Source organism: Alligator mississippiensis, chromosome 5, assembly GCF_030867095.1.
Source record: "Alligator mississippiensis isolate rAllMis1 chromosome 5, rAllMis1, whole genome shotgun sequence".
NCBI classification, from domain to species: Eukaryota; Metazoa; Chordata; order Crocodylia; family Alligatoridae; genus Alligator; species Alligator mississippiensis.
This window is the reverse complement of record NC_081828.1, coordinates 212521097-212546647: the sequence shown is the minus strand read 5'-3', so window position 1 is coordinate 212546647 and position 25551 is coordinate 212521097. Positions and strand designations below refer to the sequence as shown.

The following is a 25551-nucleotide window of genomic DNA, read 5'->3' as shown; positions in this document are numbered from 1 at the left end:
TTTTACCTGTGGGCAAGGTAGGGTGTTTGTGGTGTTTTAGGGTATTGTGTCTGGGGGTTGTACAAGAGGGTTGCTTGTGCAGTTGTAATAACCTGTGCAGCATGGTTTAGGCAGGGATTATTCTACTTTGAACTGGGGGTTGGACTAGGTGACCTCTTAAGGTGTCTTCCAGCCTTATGTTTCTGGGATTCTCTGATGCTGGGACTGCCATTGACTTCAGAGATCTACAATGAGAGCTCCTCCCCAGGGGTGCTCATCATGTTACAGAAAGGGGTTGGAAAGGAGTGTGCATGATGAAAAAAATGCGATCCTGAACAATGTCCTACTTCTTGGAGAACTCATGAAAATGAGCTATAGAAGGAGTGGTTGTGCTTGGACGTCTCCGGCCAGTGCACTAAATAAAATACCCCAGGAAAGCAATTAAGAAAACATAGGGGCTAAAAGACGGCTCACAATATAAAATAAACTCAGTTTATGTAGTGCAGTGCTTTTGCTGTGTCTCAGAACACCATGCAGGGTTTAATCCTCCAAGGAAATGACCACTGTATGCTATAGATAGCACACAGCCATGGTGTAAGGATGTGGTACAAGGTCCTCAGAGCTTGTTCAGAGGGATAGAGAAATTAAAATGCCCAGGCAGAGAATATGTAGATATGTTCAGGTGAGATCTGAAAGTATATGGGAGGTGGAAGTACACAGATGGCTTGACAAAAAGGACCAGTAGGGAACAGCACTGTGAAATATATTCACACCTAGTGATTTATGGATTTGGTGGAGAAATTACTGTGTGAGGGTTTCTGGGCTGTGCTAAGTAGGTGGTCAGATTGGATAGTTATAATGATCCCTTCTGGACTTAGAAGCGATGTGTTTATTCAGTGAATTTAATTCTTTCTTCCCTAGGTAACTAATTGGGGACAGACTTTAATTATTGCAAATGTATTCCTGACTCTTGAATCATTCTGGGGTGCATTTTCCAAAAGTGCTGGTGGCACGGTAAAGGGGCCTGACTTTTCCGAGAGCAGACAGACTCTCCCTGCCTTTTTCCAAGTGTCAAGGGAGTTTTAATGAGTAAACATTATCAAGATCTTTTTCTGAGGCTTTATCAAAATAACAAGGCTTCCAGCACTCTGGCAGCCCCTGAGTCATTACTTTTGGGTGGGCTCTGAGGAAAGGCGGCAAACACCTTCTGGACATGCAGATGCTTCTTGGCAGATCTCCCTTCCAAGTATTTGCTGGATTTGACATTCCTCATTTCAAGGTATCAGAAAGGATTGTAGCCCAAGGGAGCCACTGCTTGTGATCTTACTGTTACGGTGCAGGTGATCTGGCATCCTACAAAAAAAACAAAACGCGGAAGGAGAGGGCTCCTATCATATCCCTTTTTATTTGTATAATACTGGAATCATCTTTGCTACCAGCTTTTTGGTGTTATGATGATGACTGATAAGCCAGGTTTAGCCAGACGTTATCCCAGGGTTTCTATTGTCCTCAATGGAGCTTGATCCTACTTGAACGTGCCCTCTTCATGGATGACCCCCATGATCTCTCGTTCAGAGAAAAAGGGTGGTACAGTGGTCAGGACACAAATCTGTGATTGCGGGGGAAAGTTTTCTTAACTAGGTTTTTGTACAACCCTTAGGTTGATCTCTTAAGCTCAGGCCCACAAGGATGTGTCTTTTTGGGAGTGGTAGACTACTTAGCCACAGCATTGAGGAAATGTGTTCCCACCCCTCAACCCATTCCCACACTGTACTGTGGGAAATGAGGAGATCAGGAAGCCAATGGGCACTGTTAACCACTACCCTTGAGTATGCTGAAAACCCTGTACTGGTGGGACACCTAATACCCTTCCTGGGTACGGCCCTATGTCCCCAGTACAAGATCCATGGTGCTGTGCTTGGTACCCATGTTCCATAAAGAAAGTGCGAGGAGAGTTGGGTACTTCAAAATGGGATTCACTGAACCTCGCTCGCTGAGCAGGAAGCTTGAACTAGCTATCAGGAAATGCTAAACACAAGGGTCTGTCTTAAATCCTCCACCATTTGGAAAGAGAAAAACCCCAGTGGGAGTTGAAGCGAGGTGCCTATGTCAGCTCATGCTCACAGCCCCAAATTCACTTCTGGCCTTAGACAACTAAATTGTAGCATTCGAAGAGGAGCAGGGGTTTCTCTTTTTATGTAATAATCCCTCGATGGGTAAAGCCGTCCCCAAAAGGGTAGCGTATGTGGGTTCTAGGCCTATTTTTGTCTCCTGGGGCACGTCTATGCATGCAATGAATTCAAATCAATAAACTCCGGCACAGTTCGTACCGAATTATTGCTCCCGAGGGCTGCGTTTGAACATCCTAGAGGTTGATAGGTGATGGTGAACAGGAAATATATACTACCCCAGCTCATCCCCCAATGTACATCAGCATACCTCCTACAACAGAGGGATGCTAGTTTGTGTCAGCTGATGACCTGCCCTGGTGTGCAATACATTGCCAGCCTTCAGAAAATGTGACTTGACTTTTTTGAAACTTCTTCATGATGGGGCAAGAGTTCCTGGGAATGGTATCTTTTCTTGGGCTGACTGCAAGGATGCCTAGACATTGGCTGGCTTTCGGGTACCACTGCACGCTTCCTTAGGCCTGAAGAAGAAAACTTGCCTGTGTCTATCATAGAAGCGTCCCTGTGTGTAGCCCAGCCACGCGGTTGGTCCAATAAAAGGCATCACCTGCAAGAAGTCTTGCCTCACCCATGCTTCTTGCACCAACACCTGAACACTGCCTTTTTCATAATGACATTTTTACCTGCTCAGATGCAGCATCAGTGGACTGAAAAGTGAATTCACGTTGCTCTGTCTGCCCTGTTTTCAAGCCATATCAAGTCATTTCCCATGTTTGTGTCTTCCATGTCCTTGTACCCGTGGGTGGATCCAGGATCACGGTGACGGGGGTGTGGCCACAGCCCCTTTGGGAGTGTGGCATATGTGCAGTGAAGAGCCCTCACTGTACATGCGCCACATAGCCATGCTCTCTCACAGTGACACTTGAAGCCAGTGAAGCAGTGGCAGAGCCCAGGGGTAAGAGCTGCCGCTGTTTGCCTAAAAACCTCCCAGCAAAATGTTACAGACATTAGAAGCAGCAAAGAAATCAGCTTGTTTGCAGCCAACCAGCTCCATGTGCTCTTTTAATTTAAATGGGCTTCTGTTATAATCATCCTGTTATGGCTGCTAATGTTGTTAGTTTGTGGTGCCAGCATGGAGCAAAATTCAATTTATTTTGCCATATAAAAAATGGAAAAGCAGCATTGTGTTCAGCCTTGAATGGTAGCAATTCAGAAGCGGGTTCCTTTTGTTGAACAACAGGAAATACTATTTTAAGGAGCTGTTTAGGATGTCTTTTTTGTGTATTTAAGGTTACCCACAGCTGGAGTATAATAGAAGAAAAAGAAAAGAAAAAGAAACCCTCCTTCTCGCACGTCTTCGTTTTCGCTTTATGTTAACGTAAATTTAGAAGAGGAAAGGAATTCAATGAGAGATGCTCCAGTGCTGCAGATTTGAAGGGGGTATAGCTAATATAAGGCCACAATGTAGGTTGCTTAAAGGACCTTTAAAGGTGAAATGCTCTTCATATTTTCTAGGTGTACATTTATTCTTCACTTTTAGCAGTCTACAGAGCGGAAAATACAATCCAGAGTAAAAGTAGGATTCAGTTTTCTGAGAAAGTTGCATTTATGGTCAACAAGATCCCATAAAAGAAACCCTCATCAACTGGTCCTTATTCCATCAGTCAACTTCTTATGCTATAAAAAAAAAAGAGACGTAGAAGTTATTTCGGAATTTAGAAACCAAAGGGTAACAATGGTTTAAGAAGCTCATGAAAACTCTTCCACATCTGTTTTACAGCTCACCTGCTGAATAATGCAAGCCACAAATATCAGACACACACGCACTCAGCCAGCAGGACCTCGCACCATGGCCTTTCACTTATTGACCAACTGTTGTTGACTCGTTATATCACACCACTACCAAAAGGCCACAAATAAAACTGGGAACCTGTTGTATTAAAATCCCGGGCAGAAGGTCAGATCCAGTCCTAAAGAGCTTCCAGTCTAAATTAAAGGGTGTGTTTTTTCAACTCTAACATCTAGATTCTTAAAAACCACTCTGGGCAGTTTAGGGATAGAGCTGAGTGAATAACAGCTTTTTTGGATCAGTACAAAAAAACCAGAAAATACAAGAAAAATGTTGTGTCGGTTGAACTAAAACAGTGATCTCGTAAAAAAAAAACACAACAAAAAAGCTCACCTTTCTGATCAACTCAAAGCTTTTTTGGTTAATTCAGAATAAAAATATTTTAATTCGTTTTGGGGCTATTTGGGGCTTTTTTCTTGAAATTGGTTTTCTATCAAGAAATGCCGTTTCAAAATGAGAAGCCGAGCTGGTTTGCAATGATCAAAGTAAGACATTTTGACATCTGCAGAGTGACAAAAAAATTTTTGAAAATGTTAAAATGAAATGTTTTGAAATTTTCAAAATTTCCCTTCCCCCCCGCCCCCCGCCCCCTTCTTTTTGGCCAAACTTTTTTTCCCAGGAAGTTACTTTAAATTACCCAACCTTCATTAAACATATAATCACAGGAAATAATCACTAACATCTGAATCAACTAATGACCCATTTCTATCTTTTTATTTTTTTTGATTCAGGTTGCCTCTATCCATCCAGAATGCAGGATATTCCAGCAGGTGGTAAAAGATGAAGCTCTCTGTTTACAGAAAAATGAATCAATTTTATCAGATTTTGAAGGTAAGAGGCCTAGGACTAATGATACCAATCGTGACAAATTTGGGTCTTCCTATAGCTTTCATAAAGCAAGCGTGGCTTTCCTGAGCCAAGAGAAATTTTCCCATTGCTTATGATCGGAAAAGAATTTGTGCCTTGAAGAATATGGTTGTTTTTTGTCTTTTGATTGATTAATGTCAATCAGTAGTCAGATGTGTGCAGGCCGGGAGCGGTCCGAGGCTTTTGGGGGCGCGCGGCGGGCTGTGGCCGGGAGCATGCAACAGTAGGGTGGGTACTTTTGCACAACAGACTAGAATTAGGCATGGACTCATAGCGGTTAATTAAAGATTGTTTTACTTACACCGTAGGTGGTCGCGGTGCAGGCAGGAAAAACTTTCTTGAGTTGCAGTAACAGACAAACACAAGTGGAGTTTGCTAGGCTCCACCGAAGACACACGCACGGAGTTTGCTAGGCTCCGCAAAAACAAACACGACAGAGCTCTGGATACCTTTGACGAGCACGCAAAACCGTAGATACGTCTTAAGAATTTAACGAATGAGACGGGAAGAGGTTGGTGGTTGATCAGGCTGCCGAACTCCTCTGAGACACACACAAAGTTTCTATTACTCTGCCGCGTGCTCAGAGTCTCCACGAGATGGTTGTGGAGTCCTCTACAACTTGGGCGGAAACTGCTCAAACCTCTTATACGACTAGCAAGCCAATCGCTAGCTGCCACATGGGAATAATTTAGAAACAGCCAATAGTGGGAAACAAATTTACATACAGGTGGCGGGAACTCCTTTGCACCAGGGTTTTCTCTCTGCAGCTGAGAATTGCACCATGCAAAGAAAGCTCCATGTGGCGGGAAATAATTCTGCAGTGCCGAAGCACACACACAATCATTGGGTCATGACAAGATGCATTGAGATTTTCGAAGTATAATTGAAAATGGAACTTTAAAGCAAACAAAACCAATTCTTCCACAGTATTATATAAAGGCTAAAACAAGGGTCAAGATTTTTTAATGTACCTGACTAGGGATTTGGAAAGCTTTAGTTTTCAGACCATCCAACCAGAGACACTTTAAAGAGACCTAGTTTCTAGCAGGATGGATTCCCAACACTTTCTTAAAACCAGACCTCTCATATGTGTAACAGGTTGGGTACAATCAAATAGCAATCCTGAGCCACGTTTGAAAATTTTGCATTTTGAGTTGCTTTTATTGTCTCAGAACTCAATAAAAGCTTTCTTAGGAGCTTTTCTGGGCAGTGGAGAGAAGGAAAGCCCTGGGGTTAGGGTGCTAATGAGAGATTTGGGAAAGCCATTGAAAGTCATTCTCAAATTTTGCATCTTTCTGGCATTAAGGTGTGTCTGATTAGTATCTGCCTAGAATGCAGGGGCCGGTTTTTATAGTTAGTGTTTCATAGATGCCAGCATGCCTGGGATTTTTCTGTAGTCAACACGTCATGACCATCGTAAGGTTTTTTGAGAAATATGTGAGGTTATTCCTACATGTCTTAGATGAAATCTTAGCCCCATTAAAGTCAAAGACAGAACTCCCATTGATTTCAACTGGTCAGGATTTCACCTTTTGCATCATTTCCTTCAAATCAGCTAAGGTGTAGCTGATACAGGATACAATGATGAAATAACAGGCCTATATAGCTAAATTTGACTATATAGCTAAATTTGCCACTAACCTGATCTGTACGAAACCTAGGATGGGAATGCTGCCAAAGTGTTAATTATTACTGTCAACATTTTTCTTCTTTTGTTGCCTTGTGTTGTTTTACCAACTAAAAAAAAACTCTCCCTTTTCAAAGTTCATGTTGGTTTTAAGTTGTATGTTTGAAAGTTTCTCAGAAAAGAAATGGTGCAGCTCAGATGCTAAATTCTCTCTATATAAAGGGTTTAGTCTGTGTGTCTGTGTGTCTGTCTGTAACGCTCTTGGGGGCATGGCTCCCAGCAGGACATAGCTTCAGCCAGTGCTGCATCAAGAATGCATGTCAAGAATGATGGGCTAGGCATGGCTCCAGTGGACATAGAGTGGTGGGGGGGAGAGGAAGGAGGGAGGGAGGGTGGTGCGGGGCCAGACATGGAGTGGTGGGGGGTGGCATGGGGCTATATGCAGAGCAGCGGAGGGTGGGGGTGGCACAGGGCCGGATGCAGAGCGGCGGCAGCATGGTGTGGTGGGTGGCGGCAAGCTTTCCCCCGCCCCCCGCCCATTCTGGGGAGGTGGTGGCAGTGTGGGGTGGTGCTGCTTTGTCCCCCCGCCCTCCCCGTCTCCCTCGTTATTCTTGATGGGAATTTCACTAGTATATAAGACTGTGCACGTGGCAGTAAAGCAGGAAAGCACCTTGCCTTTGCACAGCTGCGGTGGAGGTAGCAGGAGACCATACTACTGAGAATCTAGGCTAGGACAGAATTGCAGAGCTCATGAGAAAGACATGGAAAGTCTTCTCGGAAACAATCTCAGAGCATTGTGAAATGCCACATCCTGCATGGGCAGGCAAGGTTTTTTGAGTAAATCTGATATCTTTTGTCAGACCAACTAAAAGACATGGAAAAAATTGTCTTTGCAAGCTTTTGGGTACAAAACATCCTGCACGTACCTTTTTGACTGTGGATGGGGTATCTTGGCAGGATGTCCAGGAGATTGGGATGGTCTAAGTTGCTGGCCCAAAGCTGCTTTTGGGGAGGTGGTGAAAGTGGCCTGCCCAGGTTTTTTTGAAGAAATCACCAATATACACGGTAAGAATTGTTTTCCCCCCTTACTCTTCATATTCCTTTCTATTTTGAAACCAGATTATAATATCTATGATATCAAAGGTTATTATACTTCATGCATCAGGGTGTTAGAACAGGGCATACTCTCTCATGGTATAGATGGCCACTGGGCACCCTTTGGAGATTTTCTCTAAAGTGCTAGTTTTCAAGTGTTGTTGGCCATGCACTCCTTGACCTGCAAAATATTGCTGCTTGTACCCCCTACACTGGATATGTTTCTGCATGTTCAGTGTTGACACATGGCAATGCCAGTAATAACTGTGCATTGACCAATAAGGCCTCTGGCAGACAAAACACTTAAGGCACAGTTAGTTTTTTAATCATACCTTAAATAGTAAAATGGCCACATGTTCAGGAAATAAATGGTACCACAAAACGGGAAACCAGCCACAAAAATATTACACAAAAAACATGTAAACTGAATGTGTGGCTGGTTAGGAGCTCACCATGGCCGGTTCAAGTCCCAGTATGGTCTCAGATCCAGCTGACAATGCGCTGATTGTTGGGCACCCAGCTTTCAGCTTGCTAGTGCAGGGGAAGCCTGGGATCATGGCAATTAGGGTATGATTTGGATCTGATACCCGATCCCAAAATCACAGATCCCACAATCACAGATTCTGCCATGCATGTGATTGTTGGGATCAAGGATCAGATCCCATGGCACCTTTAAATGAACATCTGTTAGTGACATAAGAAGCTCTGTTGCCATTATTAAAATTCAGGTGCATACCCCTGGGAAAAGTCCTACCTATCCCCAGGGGTACACGTACTCCAGTTTGAGAAACAGAAGGTAAAAGCATTTCCCAACATAGATATGCTGTAATATTCAGGGTTAAATCTGGATTTGAATACATTTTGTTTCAATTTGATTTGAACTATAAAGACCGAATCCTGAGGGGGTTGCATAACATCCATATCATTCACTATGATTTGATAAGTGTGAAAAATCAACATAAACATCTGAGTGAGGAGATAAAATCAGTCTTAAAATTTGGCAATAGGAACAATCAGTTTCTTCTCAGTATTAAAGGAAATGCGTCATTCCCTGGTACGTGTTACTGTTGCAGGTTTCCTGGAGAGAAATTGTACGCAAGAATCCTATTGGTCAGAACCATTTCCACCGTACTCTGTCGCATGTGGATTTGATGAAGGTGCCAGTAAAGGGCCTGAAGATCAGGTCAGTACTGGCTCCTAAATAAATGTCTGCTTCTAGGCACCCCTAGGTGTTTGAGTCATGAACATCTCAAATCTACACCCTGCCAAGACCCTGCAAACTAAGCACTCGTCCTTCCGTGCCACCTGATGAGCTCAGTCCTCTTGGAAATCGACTTTGATTTCATGACTTTGCACGAAACATGGCAGTAGCAGTTGACAGCGTTGCCCCACTATTTTATCCAACAGCTAAGTGGTTACAATACTTCCAAGGAGTCAGAGATGTGGGTTCAGTTCCCTGCCCTGCCTGGGTCTGAATCAATGCTTGTGGGTCTCGGAGGATCTGTACCCACTAACCTATAGGTCTTTTTGGGGGTGGGAAGTACTTTGAGTCACTCCTGTTTGAAGTCTTTGCACTTTGCCTAAAAGCTCTGGACCTTACTGCAAGGTGCTGAAGATCTGTGACATGTTTTATGACCACAGCTCCCATCAGCTTTAGCAGAAATTGGAAGAATTCTTCCCCTTGGAGGACATTATTATTATACAGATTAGGGAAAAGCTATAACTAGGCACCTTCATCCACATACCCACACAATGTCCTGGTTCAGATAGAGCCCATGTGTAATACACCTGTGTTTTGTTATTGTAAAAACTTGCAGTACGGGTTTTATATTTGCAAAGATAAATTGAGATTAAAATATCAGTCACAATACTAAGCTCTTATAGCAGATGATTCACGGTTCACAGGCAGTTGTTTGGCATCTTTATAAAGCATACGTTGGGTCTGTATAGAGCATCCACACATGTCCAGAACACTTCATAAATGGGGGTAAGGATCACTATTAAAACAGTTTGAAAAATAGGAGGGCGTCATCCTCCTCTACCCCAAAAAGTGTTTTTGCTTTGGTTTGGTTTGGTTCGATTCAGTTTGGGTTTTTTGACCGAAGTTCCAAATTTTCCAAGGAAAGCAGAGACTTTGCATACAAAAAAAAAAATTAGCTGAAAACCCAATTTTCTATTGAAAACCATTTGGGAGAGAGCATTTTTCACTCAGGCCTAAATATCAGCCTTCCACAGGTTAGAAATTGAATCTCAGAGAGGCAAAGTGACTTCCCTGAGATAACCCAATAGGTGAGTAGTACAGCCAGGTCTTGAACCTACATCGCCTGAGCTAAACCCAAGTCTAGTACCCCATTTGCAGGAAGGCATTTTGAGGAGATAAAATTAAGTATATTATCTAACAGCTGAGGTGGCTAGGGTGATCTTCATGGTCAATGCTAAAAGAAAATATTTTATTGCTTGTATGTTTTTTCCAAGGAAAAACCTGCCTCAGTGAAATGGGGCTAAATGCTGCATTTCCATCTATACCTGTCTATGTTCTCTTCTCATAGAAATCATATTATTCTGCTGTTTGGCATGTCTACACAGCCGGCTATGCGACCTCTCTGACTTCTCTCATCACAGCTCTCCTGGTCTTTGCTGCCTTCAGGTAACCCCTCAGTCTTTCAAGGTGTTTTGAGATAAATCAGCCTCGTTCTACCCCTTTCATCCTTTGCTAACCCAAAGGAAGTTTTATAATCATGTTAAGACACCTGTCATGGACGCTATATTTCCACCCATGGTAGTCGATTCTCCCCCACTTGTGCTGTGACATTTTCCTGCTGACTCTAATACACAAGACCAGATTGAGGTTTTTTATCTTTTTTTCCTGCTTTGATTTTTTTTAATGCTAGAGGTTATGTCAATGCAATAAAATCACCTTTCAGTTAATATACGGTAACTATTTCCCCCCTATTTGACTAAGGTGTTCTCTATCAGCTATAGCAGAGAACATTTATGGTCTCTCTGTTACTTTAAGAAGAGAAGCAGCCCTGCCAGGGAGCTTTTCAGGTGAGGCAAGGGGCAGCTGCTGCTGTTTGCAGGGCCAACAGGGATAACAAAGCAATTAGCCATCAGCCCAGATAGTCACCTGACTAGATGTAGGCATGGCCCTGGGTGCATATAAACGCGGGGCTTGACGTAGCCCTGCTAGCTGCTGTGTTAGGAGCTCCTGCCCAGGAGAAGCACCCAGGGGCGCTGGTCACACTGCTTTGCTGCTCACAGGGAGACTTAGGCCCCAGGAGCTCACAAGAAGCCAGTCTGGGATGTATGCTGGCCCAAGAATGAAAGGAGGTTGGCCCTCTTAAAGGGGCCAAGGGCTGCTCTTATTGTTTTGTTTATGTTATAGCCCAGAGCCTTATGTTACATTACTGTTGCTGCAGGTGGACTGGGATGGGACTGTAAGGGGAGGTGGAGGCTTCATTAGTGCCCAGGGGGCACTCGACTGCCTTGAGCCCCAGGGCCCAGGGGCCCAGCAACAAAGGGTGCAGCCACAGAGGGGCCAGGGGCCTGGCATACAGGAGCCAGTGACTGGAAAGGACAAATGAAGCTAGTGACTCAAAGCCAGGTCCAATTCAGTGGGCCCAGGTTAGAAGGCCTAGAAAGACTAAAGGGGCAGAAACCAAGGAAGCCAAAGCCACAACAGAGAGGCAACATACCTGTAACACCCATGAGGCATAGGGCATGGTAAAGGGGATGATTTCAAGCCATGCAATTAGCCTTTAAGGCTTTGGATGCCCTGCTGGGCACAGCCAACTACAGAGACCAAGCGCAACTAAGGACAGTGGGCAGCCTTCCTATTTATTATAAATACTATCAAGGTGTGGCAAGCGAGACAGGAGGGCGCCCTAAGGGAGAGCAAGGCACAGTTGTGGAGCCACCAGGGGGTGTCATGGCCACCCCTGGGTCCTCAACATTTCATACAGCATAGTACCCTTGAAGACTTCAACCTCCAGTCTTTCAAATCGGTTGGCTCTCCTCAGAGAAGCCTATAACTGCCACTAAAGATCATGGGAGCAATGCACAAGGACTGAGGAGGAAAAAAGTCATAGAATCATAGAAAATTAGGTTTGGAAGGGGCCAATTAAAGTTGGAAGGTGTCATCTATTCTAACCCCTTGCTCAAAGCAGGACCAGCACCAACTAGATCATTCCAGCCACGGTTTTGTTGAGTTGGGCCTTAAAAATCTTCAAGGATGGAGATTCTACAAGCTCTCTAGTTATCCCATTCCAGTGCTTCACCACCCTTGTAGTGAGAGAGTTTTTCCTAATATCCATCTTAAATTTCCCTTGCTGCAACTTGAGACCAGTGCTCCTTGTTCTGTCAGAGCTTTACATGTGCTGATTTTAGATGTTAGAAAATAGAACCCTTTATTTCTAGGCCATTAGTATAAATGCAGTCCTGGTTAATAACAACAGGAAGTTACTACTGGTTCTCAACACAGTAGCCTGTGGATGGAAACCCAATCCACTGACCCTTGGAATAAGTGAGGAGAAGTGAGGCCTTTCCATGCACTCCCGCAGGCTTGAATCAAGCAACAAGTTGTCTAGTGGGATAGGAATGTGCAGTGCAACTATACTTCCATGAGGGACACTAATTGGTATCATCAGTGGTGATCTCTATAGAGAGGCCAAGGGCAAAAGGACACTGAGCTACTCCAATGCCCCCAGAAGCAGCTTTCAATATTGAGATGCGCAATCAGGGTAGTATAGGGTCATGTTGCCCTTCTGGCCCTGCCTTATCACTCCTTTGCAATGCACCCTCCGCTTGGTGGGTGCTCTGGCTCCTTCATCTTGCATATGTAGGGTAATGAGTCAGGTGCAGGCTTGCTTAACCAAGTTGCATGTTTTAGTTCAAGGACTAGAAGCTGATAGTTTTAGATCCAGCAGTCCCAAATGCAATCCCTACTGTAAGGAATGCCCTTCACAAAGCAGGGCATTACAGATTGAAGCTCTCATTCTCCAGGATTGTCAATATTCTTGACATTAATTCCCCCTCCATTTTCAAAGACGACCTCCCACCTTGTGCTAACTACCTCCTTAAATATGGCTACTGCACTTATATGCCATGGGAGGGGGCTTTTTTAAGGCTGAATTTATTTTAATTTGGGGCTCTGATGGAGGAGGCTAAAATTTGAGGAATGGCTTTCTTGTTCTTTTTGCCATTTCAGAAAATTCCACTGTACACGTAATTACATCCACATGCACCTCTTTGTTTCCTTCATCCTGAGAGCCATTGCTGTTTTCACCAAAGATGCTGTCCTATTTGCAGATGAAAACATGGACCACTGCCTTATGTCGACGGTACCTATCTTTTCTTCCCTCTGTTTCATTTGATGCTTGGTCTTTATTTGGGAAGGAGATATGGATATTTCTTACTTTGGCCCAATAGTTTGATTATGGGGAATAAGTGCATATTTCAGGGGGAAATGGGTCTAAATTAATATAGGAAATCATATCACAAACAGAAAGAAATCAGAAGGTCAAAGGTCCAACTGAGCTTACCAAATCTTAGGCCTAATATAGTTACGGCATGCCAGTATCTGTTGCCAGCAACACACAAAGGAGTGATGTGGCTCGTATCAAATCCCACTGCCTTGGCCTTCCCAGGCCAAAAAGTTAGGAGCCATTTACAGCTGGGTCAGTTAGAGGTGGCCTTCATCATGGCTGAAGCAAGACTCACATTCATATATCTGAAGCTGAGAGAGTCCTGAACTGTTCTACCCCTGCCCCTAGAGAAAGAAATGCCAAAGCGCACCTCGGCCAGAGAAATGCCAAAGTCCAACACTGATTTCAAGGGGTTTTGGAGCCTTGCCCTATGTAAGCTCATATTCATTTCAAGTCAAAATTCTCCATCTTTGCCCAGGGCTTGAAAAACCACAGATTCAAGAGACTGGAAGTAATGTTCTCCTCTTCCCATGTGTTTCTAGGTTGCATGTAAGGCGGCTGTGGCATTCTTTCAGTTCAGCATTTTAGCCAACTTCTTCTGGCTCCTGGTAGAAGGGATATACCTGCAAACGCTGCTTCTGTTGACCTTTGTTTCTGACAAACAGTATGTGTGGTGGTTCATTCTGGCTGGCTGGGGTTAGTACAATCCTTCCTTTTATTTTATGCTCGCCTCGCATTTATTTCCAGAGCAATACAAGAAATAGCTCACGAAATGCCTTTTTTTGGTTGAAAATGTCTTACAAGATAGCAAGAGTTCAATAAAATTGCAAGTATATTTTTTTCCTATTTTACTAAAACATTCCCAATTTTTTTGGAAAAAAAAATATTTCAGTCAGGTTTTGCAACACATCCATGGGGTAGATGAGTATTGTTATTTCTAATAAATAACTGCACTGAGGGAGTTGTTTCAGACTGCAGAAATAGTGGTACCGCAGGTTCAGCATTGCAAAGCAGAAGTGCCCAAATGTAATGAACACTTAAAATGTTTGGTCTCAGGGGCAAAATTTTGGCCTTAAGTCAATGCGAACTTTTCATTCTCTTCCAGTAGAGGCAGGATTTGACTTGAGGTGCCAGATCTTGCCCTGAGTCTAAGATGTTTAAATGGTGCTTGCACAGCTTGTAGGCATCCCGGGCACTAAACATCTTCTACTCTATCCTGGGTAGAAGTCACAAAGCCATGAAGATTCCCTCTACATCTGCATTTTGACCTCCCTAGGCCACTACCCCTGCTTATCATGCAAGCTCAGAGCAATTCTGAATGTCAGACCAGATGTCTAACTCCCCCTCACGTGTCTGGGAAGGGTAGAGGCTCCACATTAAGCCCCCTATTCTTTAGATGGAGAAAAACCCTGCTGGGTTGAAGCTGAGATCATGAATGCATCAAGGAGAAGAACCCACTTTTGCCCAGTTGTGTCTTTGGTTCTTTCCCTTGAACTGGGGTATCTGCATTCTAGCTCTTCTTGCCCTCGTTTCTGCTCTGCACAGGCCAAACCTGGAAATGAAGGATGGGAATCTTCCTACGAGGACCTGCCACCACTGATCTCAATACCTCTGTCTCCAATATGTGACAGAGCATCGTGGAAGTTTTTTTTTAAAAACCCACCGTTTCAATTTAGGGAGAATTAAACCAAACTAAACCCCCCTGGTGTGTACACAAAGGTGGAGACCCTCTCCAGCAGCAGGGTGGGGTGTGTGTGTGAGCTGCTGGTGGGTCTCTCCCAACGGAGTTGTGGGAGAGGCAGGTAAGCTCCAGCACCCCTGCACTGTCCCCACCATCTTCCTGCCACCATCCCACTATTTGGGACTGCGCAGGACTGGCTGGCTTGCCCCTGGGGCAGAGTGGCAAGGCAGCAGGAGAGTGGCTAGGTGTGCTGGTGGTGGGAGAAGGCAGCGGTGATGGTTCAAGTCCCGAGCACACTGGCTTCCAGCATCACATGCACTGTTGCATTTTGTTAGATAGCAAACTAAAACACCCCAGAGGTGTTTTATCTTGCTATATTACAAAATCATTTAAAGCGGAATACGCCACCAAGCGTGCAAACAGCAACGCCATTTAAGCGGTTCAAAAGGGCATATAAGCTGCTTTAAAGGCCAATTTTGTGGCGTGTACAAAGGCCCCTGATCATTAAATAAGAGGAAACAAGAGTTACTGTTCTCTTAAGGTCTTTCTGAGGCCTGATTAACTAAGGCTTGTAAATAGTCATCTACAAGCAAGCAAAGATGAAAGAGGCGGGACGAAAATGTGCAGTCTTATGTTATAAACCATTGGATAGAGGGTTAGAGAGCATTTGCCAGTTAAGTTGGCTACTGTGTACAGTCATGAGTCTTCATCACAGATAAATAACCTCTCCCGTCTGCTCTGCTGAGAGCTACATTGCCAAAGGGCTGGAACTATCTACCCAGACAATTCTAGAACAAAACACTCATAGCTAAATCCCTATAAGTGATTTATTGCGCCATACAAAAGCTTGTCATTCATCTGCAAATCTTCCTCTATCTCTTTCTCAGTGGCCCTCTATCCCTCTTCTAATCTCCGGTTAAAATAGATTTTTGTTCTTGCTTTGTTTTCTCATTTCCTTATGCACCTCGATTTCATTAGCCTTTTATTGAACTGATAAGCAAAAGTTTTCATTAATTCACTTTGAGATTATCTGACACCTTTGCCAGGAATTGATTGTTGTACCTTGTTGGCCACTTCATAGCTCTGTTAAGCAGTGCGGATATCATGTGCCTGGACTACCCTATGCAAAGTGAAACCATGTTATATTTGTTTCAATTCTTTTAGGGGCTCCCACTGTTGTGATGTCTGCTTGGATTGTAACCAGAATCTACAGACAAAATACAGGGTGAGCCAGAAGCATGGTTGGGATGGGAGAGCATCCTGTTTTGCATATTAAATTGCATTCATCAGCAGGGAAACACTGAAACACTGAAAACTTAAGCTTAAGATTCTGCATCATTTATATTTAAAATGTAGAACTTGGTACAGTAGATAATTCATTTTAAAAAAGCCTTCCATTTTTGATCTATGTACCCCCAGTTCTGCAAACTCGGACACTTTTGTCATAAATCTCACCATTTTTATTATTCCTAAAGCCCAAGCTCCTGGAATCACAGTAGTGGAAGCAAGTCTCTGCTTCCATTCAGAAACAGAAGGGTTAATCTCTCCCGGAGTTGCAAAGAAAAGCTTGAAAAAAAACAAACCAAGTGTCCCCCCAATGGCTATTTTTTTTTTTTTAAAGCAGAACACTAATAAAAATAATCCAATAATTATTATTGTTGAAAAACCACAGTGCGTAAGTTGGTCATAGACTTTGGGGAACCAGTCTGAAATTTGGGTAGCTGGTCTCAAATTTATGTAGTAATTGGTGTTGGGAATGGGATCTCTGAGCTCTTGAGTTTGTAATATTATGCTCTGTGTTTTAACTGTGTGAGATCTAGGACTCCTCTCCTCTGCGCTTTCACACACCTCACTGTTCTTGATTAAAGGACTTCGTATTCTTGCCAGACCTGTCTCCTGGCACAATCTTCCTTTAGCTCTCGGTTTCAGGCTTTTTTCATAGAGGCAGCATCACCGCGTGCATGCTTCTCAACACCTCCCTACTATATTTTAGCTACAATGAACCATTACTGGACGTGACATAATAGCTAAATGTTTCATCCCCTTTGTCCTTCATTTATTTACCATGTTTTCTTGCATACAAAACTATAATACGCACCTTGTTTTGGAAAGGCAAAATGATGAAAAAAAAAAGATTTATCCAGAGTATAGAGCAGGGACAGAGCTTGAGTGTTAGCTGACTCACCCTCCCTTTCCTGCTTAACTAAGGCTGAAACCCTAGCTGCTGCTCAAGACTGGTCTGCATCGGCAGGTCTGTGATTTTGAAATGAGCCAAAGAGATGTGCAGTAGAAGGAGAGAGTACCAAGAGCAGCTAGCAGAAAACCAGATTGCCTTAAGAAAGGTTAGCATGGTAAGTGTATTGAGACCATTAAAAAGGAGAGATGATCATTAACGCCTGTAGAGTGAAAAATAATGGACTCCCTCAGCTGCCCGAATAGTAATAGCACAGATGCTGCACTGTGGAACAGGAATTAAACCAGGTTACTTCTATTGCAGGCAGAAAATCAGCTTCCTTGATTAATACACACACTCCAGCTTTGGAGGTCTGATTTGGGGGAAAAAGGTACATATTGTTTGAGAAAATAAGCTAATACACTTATTAATAAGGAGCCACATATGAAGGTCTAATGGTCACAAACTGCTGGAAGACCATTTTAGACTGGGCATTAGGAAAAACTTTACCATCTGCATCTCCAGAGTCTGGAATAGACTCCCCGGCAGAAGTGATGCAAGCACCTGCCCTGGATACCTTTAGGAAACACTTGGATGCTTATCTTGCTGGGGTGATCTGACCCCAGCTGCCTTTCTGCCCCTGGGGCAGGGGGCTGGACCCGATGACCAGATGTGGTCCCTTCCAGCCCTAATGTCTATGAAATCTGTGAAGCAGAGATTTGCTTGGAGCTGAACCACTAAAGAGGTGTGAGATAGTAACAATTTCTCCTCAAGCAGTCTAATTAGGATCCACGCTGCCAGTGTAGAAGTGATAGGCTGTACAGCCCGTTGCTATGCACATGGCTTGCAGCGATCTAACAGCATTATTCATTTTAACTCATGTTGCACAGTGCTGTGAATGGTAGTATGCATCCTCGTTTCAGTTCTTCATCCATCTTCTTTTAGTGTGCGTTTGTTTAGTGCAGGGGTGGGCAAAATGCAGCCCGCGGGCTGGATGTGGCCCATCAGTCCACTCTATCTGGCCCGAGGGGTCCCTAAAAAATTTAGAAAATTAATATTAATCTGCCCTGGGCTGCCTGTCATGTGGCCTTCCATGCCTTGCCAAAACTCAGTAAGCGGCCCTCTGCCCAAAATAATTGCCCGCCCCTGCTTTAGTGAATGCTTCTCCTGGGTTGTCTCAAGGGCAAGAGGAATGTTTTTACCCCGTACATCCTTGCCTTGGTAGGTGAGGCGGGGTGCAGAGGATGGAGGAAGACAACCAAACAACTGCAAGACAAGCTGACAACAAAAATCCCTACAATCCTGCAGTTCTTCCTCTTGCTATATGACCTTTCCTTGCACTGGGCCGTATTTAGGAGAAACGCTGGAGGATCTTTTGGGAGATACTTTTAAGTTGCTCGTGTCATTAGTTAAGAATATTGACTTCTTGTAGCACAACTCAGATTGTTTAATATTCAAAAGAAAAAAAAATCGAGGGCGTTCATTTGATCCCTTTGGTTTCCTCTTTCAGGTGCTGGGATGACGACGAGGAGAATGGGATGGTGTTATGGATCATCCAGGGACCCATCCTGCTTACTGTATTAGTGAGTCTTACCTCTGGGGGGCTAAATGCTTTGAAAACTGAAAGCCAAGCCTGTCTTGTCCCAGTAAGACAGGGATGCAGGGCTACATGTGGCATTTGCTGTTTTGAAGTTTCAGAGGCTGGAAATTGTTGCTCAGTTCTTGCTGTCTTGCAAATGGAAGACAGATGAGCATCAGTTGGATTGCAACTCTCAGACAAACCGGGGGGCAAATCATTGTCCCGGTTCCTAGGCTTCAGCAGAGCAATAACACAAGCAAGTCACGCGGATACAAGGGCAGCTCATGTGGGCACCAGTGCAGGGTCTCACAAGGGGAGGATACAAGGTGAATTACTAAAGGTTAATGCAAGGAATATGCTGAGATGAAGCCATTCTTAAATGCTCTGTGCATGATCATCGGTTGCACTTCTTCCAGTACAGGAGAGTTTGGCTTTAAGGGCTTATTCTTACCTTTGGTACTCAGATTCAGTTTATAGAGTACATAGACCAAACCATCTGCTTGGCACATTCTGTATTAATGTGTCTGAAGACACAATGTGCCTCCTAACAGAGACGCAGGATTCCCAATTGGCATGTCCAGTACTACTAATAATACGGGCCATTGTAGTACAGGGCTGTGATGTACCTAGCTGTTTATCTTTTATATATCTACTGCTTCTCTTTCTCTCTCCAAATCACTGAAGAACAAGTTTCCTCTCCCCAGACACTTTTAAGCCTCTTCTCCATTGTTTTTCTCTTGTGAACTTTGGAATCGAATCTTTAGGATCCATGTTAAAAATGATCCTTTATTCACATAAGTAAGACGCTTGCATGTTTGACTATCCTTGGGAGTTAGGTTGGAAAATTTGAGAAAGGACCTCCTTGAATCTTTATGCTCCTAAAATACATTTAAAGATTTAGCCCCTATTGACTTGAAATCCTGTTGCAGAATATGGTTTGGCAGAACAGTGTGGAATTGGCCAGTATTTTCAATTGCAGCACCTAACTATTAGTGCCTAAAACTATAATTAGGTATCTAGATCCAACTGGCCTGATTTTGGCTTTGAGCAAGTAAGCTCCAAACAAAGTTACTGTAGAAGCTCAGCATCATCAAAAATGTGCTTTATACCAATGTAAGGAGAAAAAAAAAGACAGTGGATGCACAAATTATCCTGAAAAAAACCCAGGTGTGAACCACCCCAGTGTTAGTTATGTGTTGCATACTCAGATTTATCTTGAGGTAGACATTCTCGATTGGTGATTTTCTGCTCAACTGCCCCTCCAGTGTCTGTATGCTGTAATAGCACTTACTGGACTAACTGGATATTTCTTCACTCTGGATTTTATGCCACTGTGGAAAATTGGGTAATTTATGTCATTGTGCAAAATGGATGTACATTGCCATAGAGTAAATGTGTTTTGCATCCAGGTTCTCAAGCCACGTTTTATCTAGTTGCTTTGAAAAAAGGATTTGTCTGCTGAATTTAATTCGACTTAGAAAATGTTGCATCTATGATTCACATGAATTGAGTGGCAGGTTCTCAGTGGCAGTTGTTATAGCTCCTTGGACTTTGACGGATCTGCGTGATATGACACCGTTTGAGACCTGGGCCTGAAAGTTGGGAAGTTTAGTAGTTTCATCTTGTCTTTTCAGGTTAACTTCATTATATTTGTAAATGTGATCAGGATTCTAGTACAAAAATTAAAAACACCTGAGGTTGGAGGCAGCCACTCCAACCATTTTGTGTAAGTAATGCTATTTCCTTCTATTCTCTCCCTTGGGATTTGTTTTAAAGCACAGCTTACTGTGGGGTGCAACATGGGCTCCTTTTCACTAGCAGGGGAGTGGTGGCCAGAAAGGAAATCCAAAGTATAGTCCCCTTCTCATTTCCAAGGTATGCATGGGTAAATGCTCTTGTTTCTTGGGTGAAACAGAAGACTCCAATATAAAGTCTTTTCAGTGCTAGGTCACCAATCAGGTTCAAGTGAAAGTCCATCTGGAAACAAACTATAAACGGGATAATACTTCTTTACAGGTTCATGCTAAGTCACCTAAGATGGCCACTTCTTGCCTAGTTCCCATTGTTTGTACGTCAGCTAAGCCCTGGAGTTTAATGAGCTCAGAATTATATCCTTTCCAGACATGCAATTCCTCCCGTTCTGATTTCCTTTGCATACCTAACGAGCCCATCTGGAGAGACTCTGACACCTCTGAAGGATATTTCCCGGGGCAATTAGTGGCTCAATGGCTTGACAAAGCTACAGCAATTTGATTCTTGATTGACAGCCCAAATGATACCAAATGCATGTTTGATGTTCTCTATGGAATGAGTTAGTGATCTACATCCTTTTTGTAATGGATAGATGGCCATACCAGAAGACCTGACCTTATAAGTAGCACTGACCTGGCACCCACACCAGCTGTCGCAGGAGAGAGAAAAAAGATGGCAAAATCAGACAGAGTGAACGTCCCAATCATGACTAAAGATAGTTCATTGTGTCCTTTTGACTTGCAAGAGAAAGGATAGCTCCAGTCTAGTTCCGTCCGTTGCATATGTTTAACTAACGTACATTTGCACGGGCAGTATTTGTAAACGTGTCTTCTCTGTGTGCTGCTTTTTGTTTTCTAGGAGACTAGCTAAATCCACGCTACTTCTGATCCCACTCTTTGGAGTACATTATATCGTATTTGCTTTTTTCCCAGAAAGCACTGGATTGGAAGCTAGACTTTATATGGAGCTAGGCTTGGGCTCCTTTCAGGTATGACAAAGGAAGTATTAATAATATTCACCACTTTTATCAGCCCTCCCTAGCGTGACTGAGCATCTTATTTGGTGTCATAAGAAGATAAGCAAATGGATTAGAGAGCTGCATGAAACTCATTCCAGACAACAGTAATAATAGAAGTTTAGGAGAAATACTTTAAAATATATGTATATATGGAATAATACTGGCCATTATCCTTTACTAATAATGCATCCACCTATTATTGTCAGCGTGTATATCTCATGCTTCTGGTTAAACCAGCAGCTTTTTCTAAATGCTCAAGAAGCAACTTTGGACATGACTGCTTGCTCCATCCTCTCTTCTTGCTAAATAGGTCTTTGCCTTGAGAAGTTGACCTTGCTGTTTTTATTGCTTGGAGACTGTCTGACTCATGCGCTCACGATGGAGTTTATCTTTAAATGTAGAAGCTGAATCTCAAAGTAGAAGGAGGTATCCTGTGGGGTTCCTCAGGAGCCTGTCTTGGGTTGAGTACTGTTCAACATCTTCATTAATGTTGTGGAAGATTGAGTTGAGGGTGCACTTGGGGAATTTGTAGATGATGCCATGGTGGGTGTGGTAGCAGACCCTTTAAAGAATAGAGTTAGGTTTCAAGGTGACCTTGGGAAATTTAGGAAAACGGTCTGAAATGAATTGGATGAGATTCAGTAAGAACAAGAGCGAAGTTCAACATTTCGGGACAATCAAATGCACAAGTACAAAATGGGGAATGACAGTCTATGCTCCAGTACTGTAGAAAATAATGTGGGAGGGACACAGTAGATACACGGCTGAGTCTTGTTCAGCTTGTTAATGCTGTGCCCAAAGAATGGTGCATTGGAATTAATTAACAGGAGTGTCACATACAGTGATGGAAAGCTATTCTTTGATTCTGTTCAGCACTACTGAGGCTTTTCTGCCGGCTCTGGGGCCAGTTGTAAGCACTGCATTTCAAGGAAGATGTAGATAAATTGTAAAGAGGTCTAGAAAACATGCCGTACAAGGAAAGGTTGGAAGAAGTGACGCTATTTAGAAGAGAGGAATCTAGGCATTTGTTAAGTCTTTCAATGAAGGAGATGGTTATCAACCGTTCTGTGTTCATAGGGAATAGAATTAGTAGTAACGGGTTGACATTGTACCCAATCTCAATGGAGATTTTGGGTGCATGTGAGGATAGTTAAATATTGGAGCAGATTACCTGGAGAGGCTGCGTTATTTCTTTCAGTGAACGTTTTTAAGTGCAGGTTAGACAAATTGCTTTAAACAGAGATCCCGCCTTAAGCAGGACGACTTTCTGAGGTCTCTTCCAGTCCTATTTCTCTATGATCCTATGATTAAACTGGTGCTAGACATGTACTGTCCAGATAGTGAGTATATTGGGAACACCTTTTATCAGATGCATGTTATGCATTGGTTGTCTGTTGTTGTTTTATTTTGGGTTGTTTTTTTCCATTAAGAAGGATCAAAATAGAGACGGGCTGACAAAGCCTTTGCAGGCTGTTGGATGGTAGCTGGATTTCTGTTAAGTGATTAGGTTGATCATGATGTTTTATATACTTGCCCAGCTTTCGGGCAATCAAAATTCCTGGCACGGGTCGTAGGGTTATGGAAATTTGCCACGGCTGGACTTCTCAACCACCTAAATCACTTAGCTATGCTTCATACTTTTCCAGCCTCAGCTGGTCCAAATCCTAGAGAGATGCTGTATGTGGGCACTTACCAAGACTTATACCATGCAAAGGGGAAGGTATTGTATGGGAGCACTTACCAAACCTTGTACCGTGCAAAGGGGAAACATAGGATAGACATCTGGTACATCTCCTATGGACAATCAAACTGACTTCTCTGCAGGCCTTCCATGACTGGCCCCCGGGAGGAGTTGCCTGAGGTAGGGACCAGAATCAGGATGACGTCCTGTTTGTTAACTAGCTTTGATTTTATGCCAGTGTTCTGGTGACATCACCAATAGCATGGTTTTTGCCATATTATCTATAAATATAATGCTCTCAGAATCCTAATGTGTGAATTTACACATGTAATTACTGCTATCTAATATATATAATTACTGCTATTTACTGTAGTTACTGCTACCTAAATCCATGGCTGTCTAATATTTCATTTGTCCACCATGATACATCCTTGGGAATACAGGCATTTCAATGCCAGGGGTAGAGTTGGTATTCTCCTGCTCTAAAAAGCTCAGATCCCCACTACTGGAACTAAGAGGGGATGCCAGTTAACTTTTAGCAGTTTAGGACATGCAGAACATATTTACACATGCATGTTAATGCACATTAGCCTATTTTAATACACATTAAAGCATCGCAAAGGGCATTTATACACATACTTTTTGGTCCCGCAATGCACTGGAGATCCACCGCTTCGGAGCAGACTCGAGTTGTCTAAGTGGCAAAATGCCAATCAGCATATAGCAGTGCACTTTTGAACTAAAGCGCCTTCTATGTGTTTTAATTCAAAAGCATGCCACCACCATTTTCACAGTGCTGACGTGCTTTTGGCCATTTATACACCTGAAAGTATCACAGTATAAGCGCTTGCATGTGTAAAAATGCCCCCAAACCAGGCTAATGTGATTAAAATAGACTAAGGTACATTTTTGTAGTATCTCACAGTGGAGGTACTAGATTTAATGCTCATTGCCTATAGCACATGTAGATGCGTCCAGAGTTGGACAGTCCTGATTCTAAGCCCAAGGGGGCATTGGTGAAAAGCACAACGTGAGTCATCAGTATTTAATCTAAATATGAAAGCTACTTATACAGGGTGACACCACTAACATAATGATGGGAAAAATGTATTTTGCTGCCAGTCAGTCCTAATGAATTAATAATTAAATTATTAACTAAAAATGGATGTTGTTCTGTGCTCCAAAGGCAGAGGTGCTGAAGTTCACCATGTTCGATATGACATTATTGACTTGTTATTTTCTTTTCCTAGGGCTTTGTTGTTGCCCTTTTGTATTGCTTCTTAAATGGAGAGGTAAGTAGCAAGACCTCACATCACAGGAGCCTTTTGAAACACATAAGATTCAGTTGTATACCAGTTATGCCAAGTCCCATTTCATTGCACTTTGATCTTCTCTTGGAAGCATGAAAGAACCTCATCCCTTTTCCCTCGTGCACTTCTCTACCTCTTTGGAGTCAGCAGCCACTCTCTCTCACCCGCCTAACCCACTTCAGCTGCATATCTTCAAACCTGGAACTGAGGCAATGAGGACACTTCAGGGGTGGCCACTCAGTGCCTCTTGAGCTCTTTGTCTCTTAAGAGTTTGAGACTGGTGTTTGGGAGCGTTCCCAAGGTGCATGGGAGAGTAGGTGGGGGGGTGGGCATGGAGTAGTTTTCAGAAGCCTGGCGACAATGTGAACATAATGTAACTTCAGATACACTTGATTGAAATGAGTTGCTAAATAAGAAAGAACAAACTCAGTATCATTCCCCAACTCCTAAAGTGTAGTCATGGCCACGGTAAGAGCCAGCCTCCCCACCTTTTGCCTGAAAAAGTGGGAGATCTGGTTTCTAGGCCTAATTCAACCAAAGGGAATTTGAACCCCTTCTACCATTTGAAGCTGGGACCCTAAACAAAAACACTTCAATCATAGCACCAGAAGTAGAGTGTGTAAGAGGGAGGAGGGAGAAAAAGAACAGCAGTGGCTCCAAAATGATTGAGTTCAAGATCCTGAGGAAAGGTAGGAAGGAAAGCAGCAGAGTAAGGACCCTGGACTTGAGAAGAGCAGACTTTGACTTGATCTGGGAACTGATAGAGAAGATCTCCGGGGAAGTTAGTCTGTGGGGGAGAGGAGTCCAGGAGAACTGGTTGTATTTTAAAGAAACTTTCCTGAGGGTGCAGGAACAAATTATCCCACTGTGCAGGAAGACTAGCAAGTATGGCAGAAGACTAGCTTGGCTTATCGGGGAACAATTCAGTGAGCTAAAACGCAAAAAAAGGAAGCTTACAAGAAGTGGAAACTTGGATAAATGACTAGGGAGGAGTATAAAAGTAGTGTTCAGGCATGCAGAGATGAAATCAGGAAGGCCAATGTGCAATTGGAGATGCAGCCAGTAAAGGACATGAAGGGTAACAAGGGTTCTGACAAGTATGTCGGTAGCAAGAGGAGGATCAGAGAAAGTGCGAGTCCTTCATGAATTGGGGAGGCAACCTAGTGACAGAGGATGCAGAAAAGGCTCAAGTGCTCGATGCCTTTTTTACCTCCATCTTCATAAGCAAGGTCTGCTCCCAGACTGCTGCATTGGTCAGCACAGTCTGTGGGGGTGAGCAGCCAACAGTGGTGAAAGAACAGGTTAGAGATTATTAGAAAAGAAGGCTATGCACAAGTTCATGGTGTGGGATGCGATGCACCCAAGGGTGCTGAGGGAGTTGGCTGATG

The 25551-nt window shown here is 43.4% G+C and overlaps 1 protein-coding gene across 1 annotated transcript in view; it reads left to right on the top strand.

Annotated features, from left to right (window-relative positions):
- Window positions 1–25551, top strand: part of LOC102570681 (vasoactive intestinal polypeptide receptor 1) — a 35746-nt gene that overhangs the window by 4883 nt on the left and 5312 nt on the right. Inside the window, exons 2-12 of the mRNA XM_019499496.2 lie at window positions 4689–4788; window positions 7409–7516; window positions 8620–8729; window positions 10096–10193; window positions 12753–12885; window positions 13512–13665; window positions 15815–15875; window positions 18334–18406; window positions 20037–20128; window positions 21013–21142; window positions 24104–24145. Of these exons, the coding sequence (XP_019355041.1) occupies window positions 4689–4788; window positions 7409–7516; window positions 8620–8729; window positions 10096–10193; window positions 12753–12885; window positions 13512–13665; window positions 15815–15875; window positions 18334–18406; window positions 20037–20128; window positions 21013–21142; window positions 24104–24145 (1101 nt within the window). The remainder of the gene's footprint in view (window positions 1–4688; window positions 4789–7408; window positions 7517–8619; window positions 8730–10095; window positions 10194–12752; window positions 12886–13511; window positions 13666–15814; window positions 15876–18333; window positions 18407–20036; window positions 20129–21012; window positions 21143–24103; window positions 24146–25551) is intronic.